General features: G+C 43.0%; 1 protein-coding gene across 1 annotated transcript in view; it reads right to left on the bottom strand.

Annotated features, from left to right (window-relative positions):
- LOC142210017 (C-X-C chemokine receptor type 3-2-like) overlaps positions 1–11,893 on the bottom strand; it is a 45,831-nt gene extending 33,938 nt beyond the window's left edge. The window contains exons 1-3 of the mRNA XM_075279047.1: positions 11,686–11,893; positions 8,212–8,262; positions 4,601–4,677 (exon numbers count right to left, since the gene is read on the bottom strand). Coding sequence (XP_075135148.1) covers positions 4,601–4,677; positions 8,212–8,262; positions 11,686–11,893 — 336 coding nt within the window. The remainder of the gene's footprint in view (positions 1–4,600; positions 4,678–8,211; positions 8,263–11,685) is intronic.
- Between the last annotated feature and the right edge of the window lie 7,287 nt (positions 11,894–19,180).

Below are 19,180 nucleotides of genomic sequence, written 5' to 3'. Positions count from 1 at the left end.
GTCTTGATAAATCTTCCCTGTGTATGTTGAGCATCTCATATTTTATTATTAATCTGTAACATTTGGCTATGGCATTTTTAATTATGTTTTGAATACATTCTTATAGGAAAAAAAAGATGAAAAAAAGCCCCATGTAAACCCTCCCTTTACATGAACACAATTACTTCCCCATTCAGGAGAGTCATTTTACATGAGGAAGGAAAACGGTTAACACATCTCTTAGCGGATTTGCAAACAATCATCTTGTGGTTCATTCACTGCTGGTTTGTCACACTTTGTGCATGGCATTTGCTTCTCTATGCTTTAACATCTGGTCAGGGTTTTTTTGTTTTGAATTTTTTCAAAAGCACATGTATAGATGAAATAAAGAGATTGTCCATCAGTGAATTATATTGTACAGTTTATATATAGAATACATAATGAAGTGAGTCAAATAAATGTAAATATATGGAATTATTTATCTTGTACTCAATCTCAGCTGCAATCTATATTATACTCCAGAGCTGAATTAAAGGGGTTTTCTGGCCTTAAAAGCATTTTTCATCCTGATGTTCTATCCACAGAGCAGTTCATCAGTATCTGATCTGACTGGAAGCTACAACAACTCTTGTCCTATTCAAGCCCCATCCACTATATAACAGTGGCACCAAGGAATTGCAACTCTGCCCCTAATTTTGCAGGGGGGAAACATGGTGGCTCAGTGGTTAGCACTGCTGCCCTGCAGCGCTGGAGCCCTGGGTTTGAATCCCACAAGGAGCAATATCTGCAAGGTGTTTGTATGTTCTCCCCGTGTTTGCGTGGCTTTCCTCCCGTATTTCAAAGACGTACTGATAGGGAAAGCTGTTAGCATTCCTCACTGAACTCATACACATACTTACTCTGGTAAATTGCATTGTGGAAACCACTGCTTTTACTCTAGACACTTTTGCATTAAAGGAAATTAGTTGTTAAAGAAGTTATCCCTCTGTTAGGATATGCAATCACTTTCCAATCAGTGAGGTCTCAAGCACTGGCGTAACTAAAGTCTTGAGGGCCCTGATGCAAAATTTTGTCTGGGGCCCCCTACCCCCTTCCTAGAGCAAATTCTTGATAATGAAGGTTCCGGTTTCCCATACAGTATAATATGCTCCACAGTGGCCCCAGATAGTAGTATATGTCCACGGTGGCCCCCACACAGCATTATATGCTCCACAGTTGCCCCATAAGGCATTATATGCTCCACAGTGGCCCCATATAGTATAATATGCTCCACTGTGGCAGCACACACAGTATAATATACTCCCCACAGTGGCCCCATCCATTATAATATGTTTTCCACCAGTGGCGTAACTAAAGTCTTGTGAGCCCTGGTGCAATATTTTGTCCGGGGCCCTCTACCTCATCCTTACACCGAATTTTTGATAGTAATGGTTACAGGTGCATAAGAGTTTAATCAATCTTAGCGTAGTTAGGATAATCTGTGGGTCTCCTCGGCTCATGGGCCAGATGGAAGCTGCAATCTCCATACTGATGACAATGCTTATGGGCCCCCTAAGCCTCCTGTGCCCCGATGTGACTGCACCCTCTGCACCCCCTCAAGTTACGCTCCCCACAGTGACCCCCACCCAGTATTATATGCTCCACACAGTATAATGTTCCACATTTGCCCCACACAGTATAATGCCTTGGGCCACTTGATTACTAGAGATGGGAAACCCCACAAAATTTGTTTTCACAAAAAATTTGTGAGAGATCTTTTTTCAACTGCCATATCTGGACTGTAGTGCAGCGCTGCACAGCATAATTACTACTGTTAGCTCTCAACCCCCTGCAGAATTTACACAATTCTCCAGGGGGTCGCACCTTTAAATTTGTGTCTGAGAATAGACTTCTTGACTATTTTCATTGGCGACCCGCAGAGGTATGAGTGGAGTTCTGGGCTTTAAACAGTAAAATAATGTATTTACAAAGTTTTTCAAATAGTGGCAACCGAAAGTTGACATTATGACAGTATCATGACAAGCGTGGAAGTAATTGAGTGCTTTGCCTTCTCCCACCACATCTCCCATTGCGGGGATGCTCTTGTGGGCTACTGTGACCTTGTTTGTAAGATCACTACTTTATTACATGCCTGTATGTAAGGTATTTGTTCAATTTTGGTAACATCTGTTGTTTGTGTTTTATGGGTGTAGCATGAAGAATAGTATGATAAGATCCAAACAAGTCAGCAGTTTATAGGAAACCATAAAGACAACAACAGCAAATATAGTGAAACCGTTCTTGCACTCTGAGTATATCTGTAGGAGTGTGGTAAATGTTTATTTGTAAACCTATTTAGATACATCTCCCCCCCCCCACCCCGTAGCCTTAACTAGGTGTTTGGTTATTGTCAATATGGAAGAAAGTAGTAAGGATTAACACACAAAGGTTAAAAGTCAAGGAGACACATGGTGCATACTTGAAGACAGGAGGACATGCAGTAAGAAGATGGGCGAATCTCAAGATTCATTTCAGATTCCGGTGGTTTGGTCCCAAGATTTGTTTCAGGTCAAACAACTTCAGTCCTTATACTGGACTTCTAGGAACCTATCTATGCAATTTCTAGCTCGCTAAAGCAAACACAACCAAAGTTATGTCAAAGTGATAATGACACGTAGGCCACTATTTAGCTTACAATTTTGTACCTATATGCACTATAGTGTATAAAAATATTCAAACTGTATACGGTCTGTTATGTGCTATCCCTGATGATCTCAATAAAAACTTATGTTAATAAAAGCTAAGAACAAGATCAAATTTTCTTCAATTCATTGCTGAAAGTGTAAGAAATAAAACAAACATGTCTTCTTGTCCATAGAAGTAACTGAGATCAAACGTCTCTGCTGTTTAATTCAATTTAGAGAAACATCAAACACAGTTAATAGAAAACCCAGGCGAACAATCCCCCTATTTCTTCCAGCCCTGAATCCACACTCTGATCTCATAATTCCCTTATTCAATTAGGAATTAAATCAAAGTTAATTAAAATTGAGAACATTGGGAAGACATAACCATTATTGCTCAGTTTAAAAAACAAAAAAACTATCAGTATCCAGCAAAGCTGTTCTGCATGAATATCAGATGGTGAGGAACCTATATGGCTTTTAGTGGCAAAAATGTTTGCTTTTATCCAGAAACAGCACCACTGTTGTCCGTGGACATGTCTGGTATTACAGTTCAATATGATTGAAGTTTTAAAAGCACTTCAGCGAATGCACTTTTTTCAATCTCCCCTCCACGCACCTGTCTATCACATTCGGGATTTTTCTGATGTATATTGCATTCACATCATTCCAGTATCTGTTCTCCTTCTAATGTGTCTCCATCTTCATTTATTTTATTTCTTTTTCTTTGTGTTCAATCAATTCCATGATGCCTCAGCACAGCATAAAATGGACAGGTTCTATTTCTGCTCCCTTATCCTCTGTGGGGAAGTTAACTCGATAGAAGCAGTGGTGATACCCAAAGAGTCAAGACAGGGACACAAAATATGCAGCAAACTGGTTTATTTAGAAAAAAACAGGAAAATAAATAAACCTTGACTTCAGGCACAAAATGAGCAACACAAAATACAGCCTTAACTTCAGGCAGAACAAAATAAAAACCTGCTCGTCTGAGCAACTAACTAAACAGAACTAATATCCTAACTATACGTGTGGCTTACTTCCAGCGACATGAACAAAACAGGAGCAATATAGGCTCCCCGGACTCAAGGTTACAGGACAGAACCATACACCTCCTTTCATCTCATGGAACTGCACTGAAATGCAGGAACTGCAGCCTTTTCTGGCCCAGTAATAAGCCAAAGGTCTACACCCGGGCTGAGGCCTACTCCAGATCTGCCCTGGACCACACATATGTCGGAAACCTAGGGCTGACTCCAGCACTCTGCCTGTCACCTTTTCACACCTCATACATTTCTGTGTAAAAGACTGTATTGTGACTTTTTACATTGCTCATGTCAATGTCATTTTCATGCTAATAGATGGATGAAAACCATCTATAGGGACCTGAAAACTATGTATGTCAGCACCTGGTGTAGATTTCAGCTTCTGGTGCATGGGCCAACTGAGATGTACCTCTCAAAGAATTTGGCTCATCTGATGCCAGCAGAGCATAGATTAGGATAAACAGTGTCTTCATTCTCAGGGCTCGTTCACATCTGCGCCCGGGACTCCGTACTTCAAGTTTCCGTTTCCTGCATAAAACAGAGCAGGAGACGGAAACCTGCAGGAGTCTTTCTCACCCATTTATTTGAATGGGTGAGAAAGCTGTCCGGCCGTGAGCAGCAGTGAGCGTTTTATGCTCTCCGCCACGAAACCGGGTTTTATAATCCGGACACTGAGTCGGACATGCAGTACTCTGTGTCCGGATTTAAAAAAACGGTTTCGCGGCGGAGAGCATAAAACGCTCACCGCCGCTCACGGCCGGACCCGCTCTGTGGTTTCCGTCTTCTGCCATGCAGAAGATGGAAACCACAGAACGGACAGCTGAACACAGGTGTGAACCTAGCGTAACTGTGTTATATACAGTATGTTATATGTATAATCATCAGATGTAGATGTGATACCAGTTTGTGTACCCACAATAGAGAATTTGTGCGGAACAGTTCAAGCCCTTTCATTGCATAAGGAACTCTGGTGCCTGAGATGGTGACCCCTGGAGAGAGAACAGAAAGACAGGGAGTCACAATAAGATCATGTGATCAACTGTATGGAAGGATCTCATAATTTTTCAGAGAGAAAGGAATATCTGAAGAAGGTTATACTGACTGAATTATATTGATTGGGGAAATAGATAATGAAAGGGTTGTTGAGCTGAAATAACTCACATAGCCCATGGATGTGGCATGCTTCTAAATTTGGACATTCCCTTTTAAGGTCAAAGCCAGATGTTGTGGAAAAGCTTCTTTTTGTTGTTGCAAATTTTGCTATGTTTTTTTTTTCAGCCAAAGTCTGCTTATAGAGGAACTACTTATACTTCATCCTTCAGCTAAATCTACTTCTGGCTTTGGCTCAAACATCGCAGAAAAAAAGTAGATTTTGTGCAATATGTGGTGTCAACCTAAAGAAATGCTCGAAAATAAACAAATCCAATGTGTAATGCCTATTGTAAGGTTTCAGGGGGCATTCAATGGAACCAGGATTTTCTTGTTTGTGTTCAGTGGCATAAATACTGGCATAGCATCAGTAGTGGCTGCCACAGGGCTCGAGACATTAGGGGTGCTAGAGGGTCCCTGATGTTTTTTTTTTTAATAAGCCGTTATTTGTTGGAGTAACCCCAGAAGGTAACAGGCCCTATTTACTTACTAATCCTTTCTCCTGCTCACGGCTGCCTGTGCTTCCCTTTCTGTGGAAGCAGAGTCGTCTTTGATCAAGAGTGAGGATAGGTAAGTGAGGTCGTGGGCCCGTGAACCCCAACACACACTGCTATCATTATACTCCAGGGTCTTTTTAGACACCGGAGTACATTGATTAGAGGCCCAGGGGAGTTAAAGGAACGTAAAAAACAGTGTTACTTACCTCTCCTGCACTCTGACAGTCTTCGGGTCTATTTGATGATATCCCAGACATCACGCGGGCAGGCCGGCATCATCGTGCATCGCAGTGCCAACCTGGCTCAGTTGACGTGTTCTCCAACATTGAAGAGGGCCGAAAGCAGCAGGGAGTGCGTCCGAGCCAGGGAGAGGTAAGTGGCAGTGTTTTTTTTTTTATGTTTGTCACCTCCCTTGGGTCTCTGATCATTATACTCTGGGGTCTGAAAAGACCCCAGAGTATAATAATTGTTCATAGTCGGTCCACTATGGTGCATAATATTGTATGTAGAGGTCACTATGGGGCATAATACTGTGTGCAGGAGCCACAATGGGGCATAATACTGTGTGTAGGGACCATGTTGGGACATTATACAGCACTGTGTGCAGGGGTCACTATGAGGCATAATACTGCATGTGCAGAGGCAATAGTGGGACATTATACTGTATGTAGGGGCCGCTATGGGACATTATACTGTTTAAAGGGGCTGCTATGGGACATTTTACTGTCTGGAGTCCACTTTGGGATGTAATAGTGTGTGTAAATGGGGTGTTATACTGTGTGGGCGCCAGGAAAGGGGGCGCTATGCTGTGAGGGCAGCCAGTCTTTGCTACTTACGCCACTGTTTGTGTTTGATTTTTTTGTGCCATACTCCACACCACCTCAGAGTCTATAGGCAGAATATAGTATATTAGTGTTTTCTGGACTATTTCTTTCAATTGTAAACAAGATGTTCACATAAATAATATAGTAATATACACAGTAAGCAATTCATGCTGTCAGGTCAGATCATGTAAGCCTAAACATAAGAGTAATAGTAGAGACCCCCCCGGAAACACTGGGGAAAATTTAATGAAGAAAATGTGCCACAAATCTGGGATAAGTTACCTATACCTCATTTATTGCTTTTTAGATACTACTGACAGTTTCTATGCCATTCTAAGTGTTCACAATTCAACAAGAAAAGGGTGTTATTAAACAGCATTAGACTTGGTTAAACCATGTGCCGTTTAAGACTAGCTAACTCAAGAGGGAATTTTAAAAAAAAATTTGCTTAGTGAAATTTGCACCAAATTTTCAAAATGGCACAAATGGGTTGGTGTATTTGGCTAATTTATTTCATTTTTTTGGAAAAACTCTGTAGGGAACAGTGCCAAAGTGGTTTCCCAATGGGGGATGAAGCTGGACCTCTATACAAGATGGCCACTTGATTCGGAGCTCCTCTTACCTTATCTGGTACCAATAATGGGGAAGTTCCTCAGGGTAAACCCAATCAGGAGTGGAGGGGTAAGCGCGCACACTCTTCAACAGTTTACTAGGCACAAGACTAGGGCAGAGCCCTTTCTCAAGTGCAATACAAACCGTGCAGTAGTCTTTCCTGGTATATCGCTTTTCTGCCATCCAGATTACAAAAGACCCAAAACTATTGTTTCAGGCTATTTAGCTTTATTGAAAAGTGTGAAAACCCAACTATCCTCACTCTCCCTACCATATGTCTCATGTATGGGGCGCAAGAATTTACTATGAGATATACAATGCAAATGGTCTCGGTTAATATCCCACAATCCTTTTTTATGGAAATCGGATTTCTGTTTATTTCCTTTCTTTGGAATGGTCCACAACCTTGCTCACCATATGACAGACTAATTAGAAAAAAACAGTTTGGAGGTTTTTGTGCCGGACATTTATTATAAAGTTATTCTCATGAAGTGATGGCTTCTCCCACACAACCAGATGTTTTGACAGACCAGGCCTTCCATAACCATAAGAAGCTCAGTGGTCTGCATAGACCACCATTGTAAAGGGGCGGATTTTGAAGCGAAGTCCGCTGTCAAAATCCGCCCCTTTGCCCACGTGTGAACGAGCCCTTATGTAACATCTCTGACTGCACCCTGACCGGATTTCTCCCTTCCCTCCACATCTTACGGCTACTGGAGGGTTCTACATCCACACCTCCAAACCTTTGGTCCATTTGAATGACTATTAATGGCTATGTTTTATTTAAGGAAACATATTCTTTGTCAGGTTTATTAAAACTGCATTTTATACTCATGTACTTATCCTTTTAAAAAAAGAGATTTGAGTAAAAAAAAGAAAAAAAGAAAGTGATTTCCTGCTGGAGAAACCATGCCAAATCTACCAAAAGTTGCCCATCGTATGTTAAATTTGCCACGATTTCTGATAGGGGAAAGGCATTTTCAAATGTAACAGAAGGTGGCGCCAAAAGCAACAGACACGCAGCAATATCATCTGAACTGTGTAATAGCACAGCCGATCCGATACACAGTGTAAGAACTGTCTCCATACACTTGAGAAAAAACAGCTGATCAATGAGATTTGAGGCATGACAAACCTCATAGAGCTCCAAATCCCTTTAATCTTTATATATTAAACTTATATCATATTTAGTAGATTAAATTATAAAAAAAACAAAAAAAAAAACAACTTTCTGTTTATCACCATAGGGCACTAACTGTATATGGATTTATAAAGCTATTATTGAACTCAGTAAGTGATGATAGCATTTGAATGTTGTGTAAATTTTTGTGGTGTCCCACAGGATCATTATGTATGGGCAAGGATTTAGTTGGACTAATGTTGCTGAACAGTCAAAAGTTTGCTATGGGGCCCAATCTTTGTTAGTTACACCCCTGGTTACCCAGGAAGGGACTTGGAGTTGGGGTAACTGCAGGGATGAGAACAATGGCAACTGAGAGACAAAGACAGAGGAAGTAAAGAGCAAATGTCATGTAAGTTTATTATGTGATCATGAAGACTAAGTTTAACTGTTATTGCTTTGAGCCTGAAGTAAACAATGCCAAGACCTACACCTGCAAAACTGCCACGTCACCTGCCTACTGCTTGTACCAAACATATAGGACACGCCATACTTTATCAGCAAAGAGGCTATCACAGGGGTATGACCTAGGGGAACAATAACCTCCATTATCTCCTTTTTGCATCCTCCTTCATTACCGCCCTAAACTAGGGCATGTTAGAGATTTATCAGAGAAATACAGACAGAAAAGTAAATGTGAACTGGAAGGACTCGGCATACGTCTTTAAGTGTGTATACTACCATCTAGTGTTACTATAAGAAAATTGCATCCTACATTATATCACAGTTATTCTTTCTATGGGAAGAATATGCAAATCCGCCTTCCATGATGTAATTAGGAAGACAGTTGCTGCCTCATTGTTGCAAACCAATAGAGGGCGCTCACTGGAATGTGCAAGCCTGTCTTAAGACAGGATTCCAGTGAAATAACCCAATAATGGCTGCTCCCTTTAGCCTCATGCCCGACCTTCCAAGAGGCCTTTGTTTAGCAATGACGCTGGGATTATTACCAGGTTATAGTCTCTCAATCGAGGACAGCTGTTTCGATCTGGTTGGATCTCATCAGCCCGATGTAGAGAGGACTATAACCTGGTAGAGGTGAGAGGCTTAGACAGGGTTCGGGGGATATTGTCACTCCTTAGGGAGAGACCACCATATAGGTGTGTGGAGACTTGTTAAGCCTTTAGCACTCCACTTTGCAAGGAACTATGGGAAGAATATGCAAATCCGCCTTCCATGATGTAATTAGGAAGACAGTTGCAAAGTGGAGTGCTAAAGGCTTAACAAGTCTCCACACACCTATATGGTGGTCTCTCCCTAAGGAGTGACAATATCCCCCGAACCCTGTCTAAGCCTCTCACCTCTACCTGGTTATAGTCCTCTCTACATCGGGCTGATGAGATCCAACCAGATCGAAACAGCTGTCCTCGATTGAGAGACTATAACCTGGTAATAATCCCAGCGTCATTGCTAAACAAAGGCCTCTTGGAAGGTCGGGCATGAGGCTAAAGGGAGCAGCCATTATTGGGTTATTTCACTGGAATCCTGTCTTAAGACAGGCTTGCACATTCCAGTGAGCGCTCTCTATTGGTTTGCAACAATGAGGCAGCAACTGTCTTCCTAATTACATCATGGAAGGCGGATTTGCATATTCTTCCCATAGTTCCTTGCAAAGTGGAGTGCTAAAGGCTTAACAAGTCTTCACACACCTATATGGTGGTCTCTCCCTAAGGAGTGACAATATCCCCCGAACCCTGTCTAAGTTATTCTTTCTGTGAACCAATAGTAAGTGATGGTATTAACGAACTATTCACTGAGATTTTTATAAAAGGGTCTCTAAGTGCATAATGTGTAGTATCTGTAATGGTCTAAGAGAGATGAAAATTTTAATACAGGTGTTCATTATCCATGGTGCTTTAATGTGATTTGGGTTTAATATCCAGAGGTATAGATAACATTTTTAGCTAGTGGCCTCCCTCCATCTGAAACTTACTATCCCGCACCACTATGTCATATAACTTAACCCCTTCCCAACATCCGCCGTACTAGTACGGTGGACGCCGGGTGTTTAACTATGGTGGCCGCCTGGGAGTCGGGCGGCCGCCATAGCTGCTGGGTGTCTACTGATTTATACAGTAGACACCCAGCACTAATGCCCCCGGTCGGTGACCGATCAGGGGCGTTAACCCCTCTGGCACCTCGGTCAAAGCTGATCGAGGAGCGATTTTCCCGGCGGCGCATGGGCGCCGCCATTTTGTTGGTGATCGCCGGCACCTGGAGCAAGCTCCAGGGCCAATGTCACGTTGGCATGACAGTTGGGAGCCTTGTAAAAGCTCCCCGGCCTGTCTGCAGTGATTTTCTTTTGCAGGCTGCTCTATGCAGCCTGCAAAATTAATGAAGATTTTTTGCAATTCATCGCAATACATTAGCATTGTAATGCATTGCATTAGCGATCAGACCCCCTGGGGTTCAAGACCCCTAGGGAGTCTAATAAATGCAAAAAAAAAATTACAAAAAAGTTAAAAAATATTTTAAAAAATTAAAAACTATTAAAAATTCAAATCACCCCCCTTTCCCTAGAACACATATAAAAGTAGTTAAATACTATGAAACACATACATGTTAGAATTCTCTGTGTCCGAAAACGCCTGCACTACAAATCTATAAAAATATTTTTCCCGTTCGGTAAACACCGTAGCGAGAGAAAAGGTCAAAAGTACCAAACCGCCGTTTTTTCACTGTTTTGCCTCTGATAAAAATTTGAATAAAAAATGATCAAAATAATGCCAATTCCCCAAAATGGTAGAACTAAAAAGTACACCTGGTCCCACAAAAAAAGACGCCCTATGCATCCCCATACACGGAAGTATAAAAAAGTTACGGCTGTCAGAATATGGAGACTTTTAGAAAAAAAAAAATTGGCACAGTTTTGGATTTTCGTTAAGGAGTTAAACTGTAAATAAAACCATATAAATTTGGTATCCTGCAATTGTACCAAAACATAGAATACAGATGACGTCATTTTGGCTGCATAGTGAACGCCGTAAATACGGAGACCGTGAGAATATCACACAAATGCACTTTTTCTTCAAACCCCCCCCCCCCCATTCTGAATTTTTTTCCAGCTTCTCAGTACATTGTACAGAATAATTAATGGTTGCATCATGAAGAAAAATTTGTCCCGCAAAGATTAAGACCTCCGCTCTGGGAGCGGACAAATAAAAAAGTTATGGGGTTTGGAAGGGGGAGAGTCAAAAATGGGAGGGAGGGGTAAAAGAGGACCTTTTATGGGTTTGGGCACAGGCAGTTGTATATACTGCTGGAAAGCAGACAGTGTGCTGAATTCAGAGCACTGTTGGCTTTCTCGATCTGTGCCCCAGATAAAGAGCTATCGGTGCCGATACTGTAGCTTTTTACAGTTAGAAGGAGAGGGGAACGCCCCCTCCCCTCCTGATAATACTCGTCTATGGACCAGTACTGTGAGCAGAGGGAATAGGCATTCCTCCCCGCTCACACTGTACAGCAGCATTAGGCGCTGCTGTGCAGAAGGACATTCCTGTAAGACTGTCAGGAACGCCCTTCTGACTGTAAAAAGCTACAGTACCGGGACCGATAGCTCTTTACCCGGGGCACAGTTCGGGAAAGCCGACAGTGCACTGAATTCAGCGTACTGTCGGCTTTCCAGCAGTATACAGAACTGACTATGCCCAAATCCATGAAAGGTCCTCTTTAAGGGGTGTTCCAGTTTATTTTTTTTAACTTGTGGGGAGGATTACAATAATAAACAGTGCATACTCATCAGTCTGTCCTGCCAGGGATTCAGCAGAGGGTCTCCGTTTGGGTCCCTGGTCATTGTAGTCTGTTTGTCTGTGACAAGCACATCACTGCTCAGCCACAGATTGGCAGACACACTCGTGTTCAGGCCAAAGTCATGGTAGATAGGGTATTCCAATGTGAACTTCTGCAAGTTCTCCAGCTGAGTTTCATATTCACACTTCTTCATATGGCTCAGATGAGTATTCATTCATTCACTTGTTTATTCCGAATCCTTAGAATATGTAATGGAAAGAAAAAGGACTAAAATATCAAATATTTCCTTGGATGGCCTAATGTTTTACCATTTGCTGATATCCACTCCAAATTCTCTTTGCTGCACGCTGACTATTATAGCTATATCCATATTAAACATGTCATTCTTAATAATAAACCAGGTAAGATTAACTGCTTCTCTAAACTACTTCAGCTGATGGCTATGCCAGGTAAAAGCCTTCGCCCCTTTAAGGTATGACTGTGTGATGTGACCCTCCCCTCATTGCCTCTATATGATGCACAGACCCGTACTCCTGTACACAGTACCATTCAGTGAGAGGCAGAAAGAGCTCTTAATACAGTAACAATGAAAAAAGTGAACAAAGTGAGGATTTTACAGAAAGGATCCAAAATTTGTTAATAAAGTATATTACAGGGGTCAGCAACCCCTGGCACGCGTGCCGCTCTTAGCATATCTTAGTATATCGTGGCATATCTGGCTGGCACGGCAGGAGCTGCAGCAGGAGAGTGTCCCTTCAGTGCTCTCAGGACGCTTCCCCCCATCCTCCTTCTCTGGCTGCTCTCTGCCCACCAATGAGAGGAGAGAGGTGAGCTCAGGGGACAGAGCTTATCCCTATAGAGATCCAAACCCAGCCTGTAGTGAGAGCTCCTGCCGTCTGCATCCTGCACACAAGAGAGGGAGAAGAAAAAGATCCGAGCAAAGTGAAAGTAAAAAAAGAAAACACCAGGGAAATGCTAGGATTACTATGCCCATTAATATAAGGCATTTGGAGTTATTACCGATAATTTAGTTTTAGTAACTCCATGTGCCTCACATTAATAGCATTCATGTCCCTCACATTAACCCCTGTGTGCTTCACATAAGGGTTACTACTATGAGACATATGGAGGTAATAATAAAGGACCTCAATGATGAAGATACTTCATTATTAGCTCCATGTCTCTCACATATCAGTAACTCTTATGTGAAGTACACAAGGGTTAATGTGAGGGACATGATGGGGTTAACTACTATTAATATGAGACACATGGAGTTACTAAATTGTAATGCACATGACCAGACTTTTTATTCACAATTGTGGATAATATTGTGGACTATTATATTTTAATGGGCTCGTACACATGGCCATTGTTTTTGCAGCTGTGTGTCTGAGCCAAAATTGAAGAGCTGCAGATTATGGTGCAGATCCTATATGTGTCTGCATTTGCAGCTCTGTCAATTCATTCTTCATGTATAAGTCAGTGAAAACTATATCCGTCCCGTTTTTTGTGTCCGAATATCAGCCAGATTTACCTGCATGAAATTCATGCTGACAGTGGGACTCCTGGCAGTATAGTCAACTATGGTGCTATGAGTCCCGGCCTACCAGCGACATACTGCCCCATATCAATTACAGTGCAGGACAGTATGTCGCTGGTTTTGTGCTGCTCCCCTAAGGCTGAGGCCCCATGTTGTGGAAGCGCAGCATATTTGTTGCAGATTTTACAGCAATTTTTCTAGCCAAAGCCAAGAATGGCTACAAAAAGAATGGTAAATATCTAGGAACCTTCTTATATGTCTCCCTTCTGCTAAATCCACCCCTGTCATTGGTCCTGTAGAACGCAGCAAAATCTGCAACAAAAAAAAAAGCTGCAAAACGTGGGGCTATAGCCTAAGGTGTTTCTTTTCAGGTGGTGACACACTATGTACCCACATGCAGCTATAGCCAAATCTAGTCCCCAGGCAACAGTGCTGCTGGTATAAGTGTGACACAGTGGCGTAACTAGGAATGGAGGGGGCCCGTGGTGAACTTTTGACATGCCCCCCCCCCCCGACCAACGCCAAAGACCTCGATCAACTGACCCCTACCCCCCTGCATTTCTGCGCACACTATAATGCCCCATAGTGGCCCCTGCACACAGTATTATGCCCCATAGTGGCCCCTGCACACAGTATTATGCCCCATAGTGACCCCTCCACACAGTATTATACCCCATAGTGGTCCCTGCACACAGTATTATTACCCATAGTTGCCCCTGCACACAGTATTGTGCCCCATAGTGGTCCCTGCACACAGTATTATGACCCATAGTGGTCCCTGCACACAGTATTATACCCCATAGTGGTCCCTGCACACAGTATTATGCCCTATAGTAGTCTCTGCACATAGTATCATGACTCATAGTGGCCCCTGCACACAGTATTATGCATCATATTGGCTTCTGCACACAGTATTATGTCCCATAGTGGACACCCATGAACAATTATTATACTCTGGGGTCTCAGACCCCAGAGTATAATAATCGGAAACCGAGGGGATATCCAAACATAAAAAACTACTGTTACTTACCCATCTCCCGGCTCCTCTGCATTCTCCGCCGCTGTCAGCCATCTTCCGGGACGTCATTTGACCGGGTGGCCTGTGTCGCGATACGTATGGACACAGGTCCCAGGTCATGTGACGTCATGCAAGTAGGCCTGAAGCATGCTCGGATCGCGGAGAGGTAAGTAACAATGTTTTTATGTTCCCTTACCTCTCCCGGGTCTCTGATTGTTATACTCGGGGGTCCGAAAAGACCCCCGAGTATAATAGTGCTTGTGGAGCCCGCGGTGTCACTTAGTAAGTAAGTAGGGCCCGTTACCGGCTGGAGGTAAACGCAGCGTTAGCGGATGTCGCCGGGCCCCTAATGTCCCGGGCCCTGTGGCAGCTGCTACCACTGCTACCACGGTAGTTACGCCACTGGTTTGACACCTATTAATTTCTGTTATCGCACTGCAAGGAATTAAATATAGCTGAAATTAATCCATGTTTCACTTTTAGAAAAATGAACATACTGTTTGCTGGGGATGCAGCATCCAGTTACATAGTGTGTCTCCCCCTGCAGGTGTTACCTCACTATGCTACCAGTCGTATACATTTACCACTAATTGCGGGTTACACATCTACTGAGGGGGCATTCACACGATGTAATGCGTCGTTGATTCTGACATGATAACTTGTCCAAGATTCTGCGCTGCAAAACAGAATCCCATTGACTTCAATGGGTTCCGTATAATGCGCGTAACACATAGAAATCAATGGGTTAAAAAGCCTCCCATTGATTTAAATGTGTTACATGCGCTAAACGGAACCTATTGAAGTCAATGGGATTCTGTTTTGCAGCGCTGAATCTTACACGAGTTATTGTGTCAGAATCAACTCCGTGTTACATCGTGTGAATGCCCCCTTACATCCCTTCTATTGGAAGAGAACATGTGTACCCAGGCAAATAGCGGTAAACATATGTGGCTGGGAGTGCAGTATGACAGCACCTCTATGTTTCGGTTTGTGATATATGACTTTAGTATAGGGGTCATCAGCCTTACAATTTTTAACCAGCACTCCGAGTACCTCATCTTTGATTTTTCAATTCAAATTGGCACGCCAAACAAAAAAGGTTCCCTACCCCTGGTATATTGCAAAGTTTATTTTTGACACAAATACTGTCAAAGTCAAAAGTTGTCTGAAAGTTTAGTTACGCTTTAATGAAAAGAAATTGGTCAAACTAAGATGTTGCTTCTTTTTTCTTTTTTTGGCTACGGTGTTGTTCCATAGTTTACTTCAATTACCTATGTCTACATTTATTTTCCTACATTTTTCAGCAATCTGTGTATTGGCCACTAGAGTGGGACAAAGACAAACAGAAAGAATTCTAATGCCTCCCACTGGTTGGTAGTACTTCCTAAGTCTATAGTTCACTCCATCATTCACCCTGTGATCCCTGCTGTCTGCAACTTGGGGCATTATACTGTATGGAGGATACTAAAGGGACTTTATACTGTTGATGATCTCTAAGGGGGCGTTCACACTACCGTCGGTGTCTGACAGCTAGTGTCCGCTGATAATGTCTGTTCAAAATCTTGTGCGGACATTAGCAGCGGACACTAGCTGTGTCCGTGACATATTGTATTAATTTAAATGGACATCGGGTGCGTTCTTTTACAGTCCGTGTCTGTCCTTAACTGTCCGTTCCCAAAGATGTCCGACTTTTCAAGCGACAGGTTTTTGTTGTCCGCTTGAAAAGTCGGAAATCTTTGGGAACGGACTTTTAAGGACAGACACAGAGGGCTGTGTCAGAGATGTATTGAGAGAGATATAGAGTAGGGGGTCGGTGCTGGGTTAGTGAGACTAGGGTGGGGGTGGGGGAGGAGAACAATATGTGGTATAATAATAATCCCTAAAAGAACTGGTGATATCTTTAGTACAATTAACAGGCATGCCAGAAGGAGTTTTGATGGAAGTGATGATGTAGGAGGAAGCCTGGTGCTCCTTGATAGCATGAGCAAGGAGTCATCCAGCTTGGTTTCCCCCTTGTAAAACATTCGTGAGCTAAGATGACAGATCTGTTGATGTTTGTGGTTGAATAGTTGGAGTAATTCATGGTGAGTGGCAATGAGACTGTGGAGGGAGTCTTTTTGTAAAGACTGTTTTGGACTTCAAATGTGCCTAATGTGAATAAAAAAGAATTAAGTTTGGTACTAGCTTTGGCTGTCTTTCATTAGCCATGCTTGATAAAAACTTCCAGTACCACACACTTCAAGGCCTCCCATTGTGTGGAAAGGGAAGCGGAGTCAGTGGCATGGTCGTTAAAATGTTTAGAATGAAGCCGGGGACCATAAGAGGGACTTCTTGGTAGGAGAGCTGACACCCCAGTAACATTCCCCAAAGCCAGAGGCAAGTTTTTGGCCAGATGAATGAATAGGTGTCAGCAGTGTTTCATTGCTCTCCTGTACAGTGATGGCAGGCTCCCCACATAGTGCTGAATGGTGACGTGTTCAGACCAAGATGGCATTTGCAAACCTGGAGGAATGTGTACGCACATGGCTTGTTTCCTCAGATGGACAGATCAGCAGGGATGAGACGTTGGCTCAGTCAGAGTACACTGCGTAGAAAGCTGCTGAGGAGGTAGGAGCTCTGTATGAGTTTGCGGTGAGGAGGGAGAGAAGCCGATGTAACCACCTGTAAAGAAGATAGCAGGGCAGAGATGTCTGATCCAGAGTCACTGCCCGCAGAGCTCGGCAGGTTCAAGAGCGGCTGGAAATAATTAGAAATAGCCAATTCCGAAGCTAGAGGAGTCAGCACCCTCTTAGGAGTCTTCTTGGAATGAATTTTTGCCATTATCGGGTAGAAAAATCCCTTGTTTGATTGGAAACAGATTTGCATATTCCCCTTGTTTGATTGGGTCAGGTACCGAGCTCAGATTAGGAACATCTGGATGCCGGTATGCTAAGCCACGTCCCTGAGTCACTGTTTTGAATGTCAGCGGTCACAGTATAGAACCACTGCAATGCCCAGTGCTTTCTAGTACTACTTACTGACATCAACTCTTGGGTGCAGGACAGGAACAGTTTTAACACTATTTGAGACCCATCCATTTTCTCCAACTCCTCCATTATGGACCATTTCTGACCCAGGATTTCAGCGGGCAATCGATTTCTTATACTCCCCTCCCTCATTTGATGGTTGCAAGGTAAAGTACACATTGCGTGGCACTGTTGCATATGTTGGAGTTTCACTTTGAGCAGCAATATACACTGAATGATCATTCACTTCATTCAGTAAACCACAGACACAATGGAGTGGATAATTGCTCTGTGAGAAGAAAAAGAACTACCTAGCAGGATCACCAGTTTTGGTTTTGGAAAATAGTGCATGCTTGGCCTGGCTGCTGAAAGAGTTGGACTATTAGTGGGCTCCAATTTTTTCTTAAAATGTTCTAAATTGACACTCCAACCCCAACACGGTGGTGAGGAGGCATCTGGTCCCATACAGGGATAACCAATTCCTAGTCCAAGATCTTTTCTTCCTCCGAAGGGTTGTTTCAGAGTCAGAATAAAGATTCCATCCAACATCCATCCAGAACATGGTATAATTTTTCCAGCTTACATGCCAGGTATGCTGGTAGTGTAGTCCATTTTTTCCTTGAAATTTTGTAAATTGCCACTCCACCACTACAATGTTGATGTAATATTTAGTCCCATACAGGAATAACCGTCAGGATAATGTTGCAGGGTGTTCTCTCAAGTGCGGGCATATGTCACTATCCCTTCTGCAGCATATAATTGAGGACTAATATTAACTATCTGTATGCAGATGGGGGATCCTGGAAGTGGAACTCACCCAGGCCCTCCAAACTACAATACACTATGTCCGCTATATTCTAATTGGTTTCATCAGTATCATAGAGGATAAAGCCATTTAATAGTATTGCATGTGTAGCATATTACGCTATTCATATACATGCGTACTCTTGCAGCAACCCGGTGGAGGGGGATAAGAGAGTGCGGAAATACGGCGACACGGGATGTGCCGCTTGCTAGGTCTGGTGCGCTACTCACACACTCCGAATCCTCCACGAGGCTGTGCAGTAAATGGAGATGCCTGCACTTCTTGTCTTTCCCCGGGGCATTCCTTGTAGAAGAGGGGACCTCTCAGTACTGAGCCATATGGATATTGTGCAGGAGGTGCCCTGATGGTGATGCAGGCAACGACTCAGGAGCCCAGCGGTTGAAGCTTAAACCAGGATAACTTTTATTGAACTATGCCAACAGGCGCTCCACCAGCTTTGCAAGATGGTTACAGCATACAGTTTAATGCACAATGTCCAAGACTTAAGAGTTTAGCCACGGTAAAATAGATACTGTAGTACTGTACTTAGCATACTATTCTCCTCTCCTCCTCTTGTACCACTCCCTAACTCAGCAGATAGGGAACTGTAAGGAGCTGTGGGTCCTGATATGGAACACTTCGGTAAGGTACCTCTGTAACTCCTAATGGCACAGACCCCAATGTCTCTCGGGAATCCCCAAAGTTCTCTCACTAACTCCGGGGCAGCCTCCAGTTGTACCTTGGAATAAAATGGCTTTGACCTTTAGCTTCTAGGATGAGTTCTTCTGCTGTTTCACTCAGCAAAGTGTCTAGTACTAGAGCTGAACTTCTATTACTTCTTAACCACTGGACTACCAAGGGCTGAACTTCCAACCACTGGACCGGACTACTAACCGCTGGAACTAACTTTCCTACAGCTGCAAGAGAATATAAACCCTTTCCTTAAACCCCGCCCTGTGGCCTGTGATTGGTCAAGAGGCAGTATGCATCATTCAAACAGTAAGAAGGTATAAAGATAAGTGCGTATGTACAGTATAATGGCGGATACAATGTGCTTCACCATATGCACATACAGATACAAGACACACAAGACAACCCTGGGGTACTTGTAA

Source organism: Leptodactylus fuscus, chromosome 6, assembly GCF_031893055.1.
Source record: "Leptodactylus fuscus isolate aLepFus1 chromosome 6, aLepFus1.hap2, whole genome shotgun sequence".
NCBI classification, from domain to species: Eukaryota; Metazoa; Chordata; class Amphibia; order Anura; family Leptodactylidae; genus Leptodactylus; species Leptodactylus fuscus.
The sequence above is the reverse complement of the archived record's forward strand: the minus strand, read 5'-3'. Positions and strand labels throughout refer to the sequence as shown.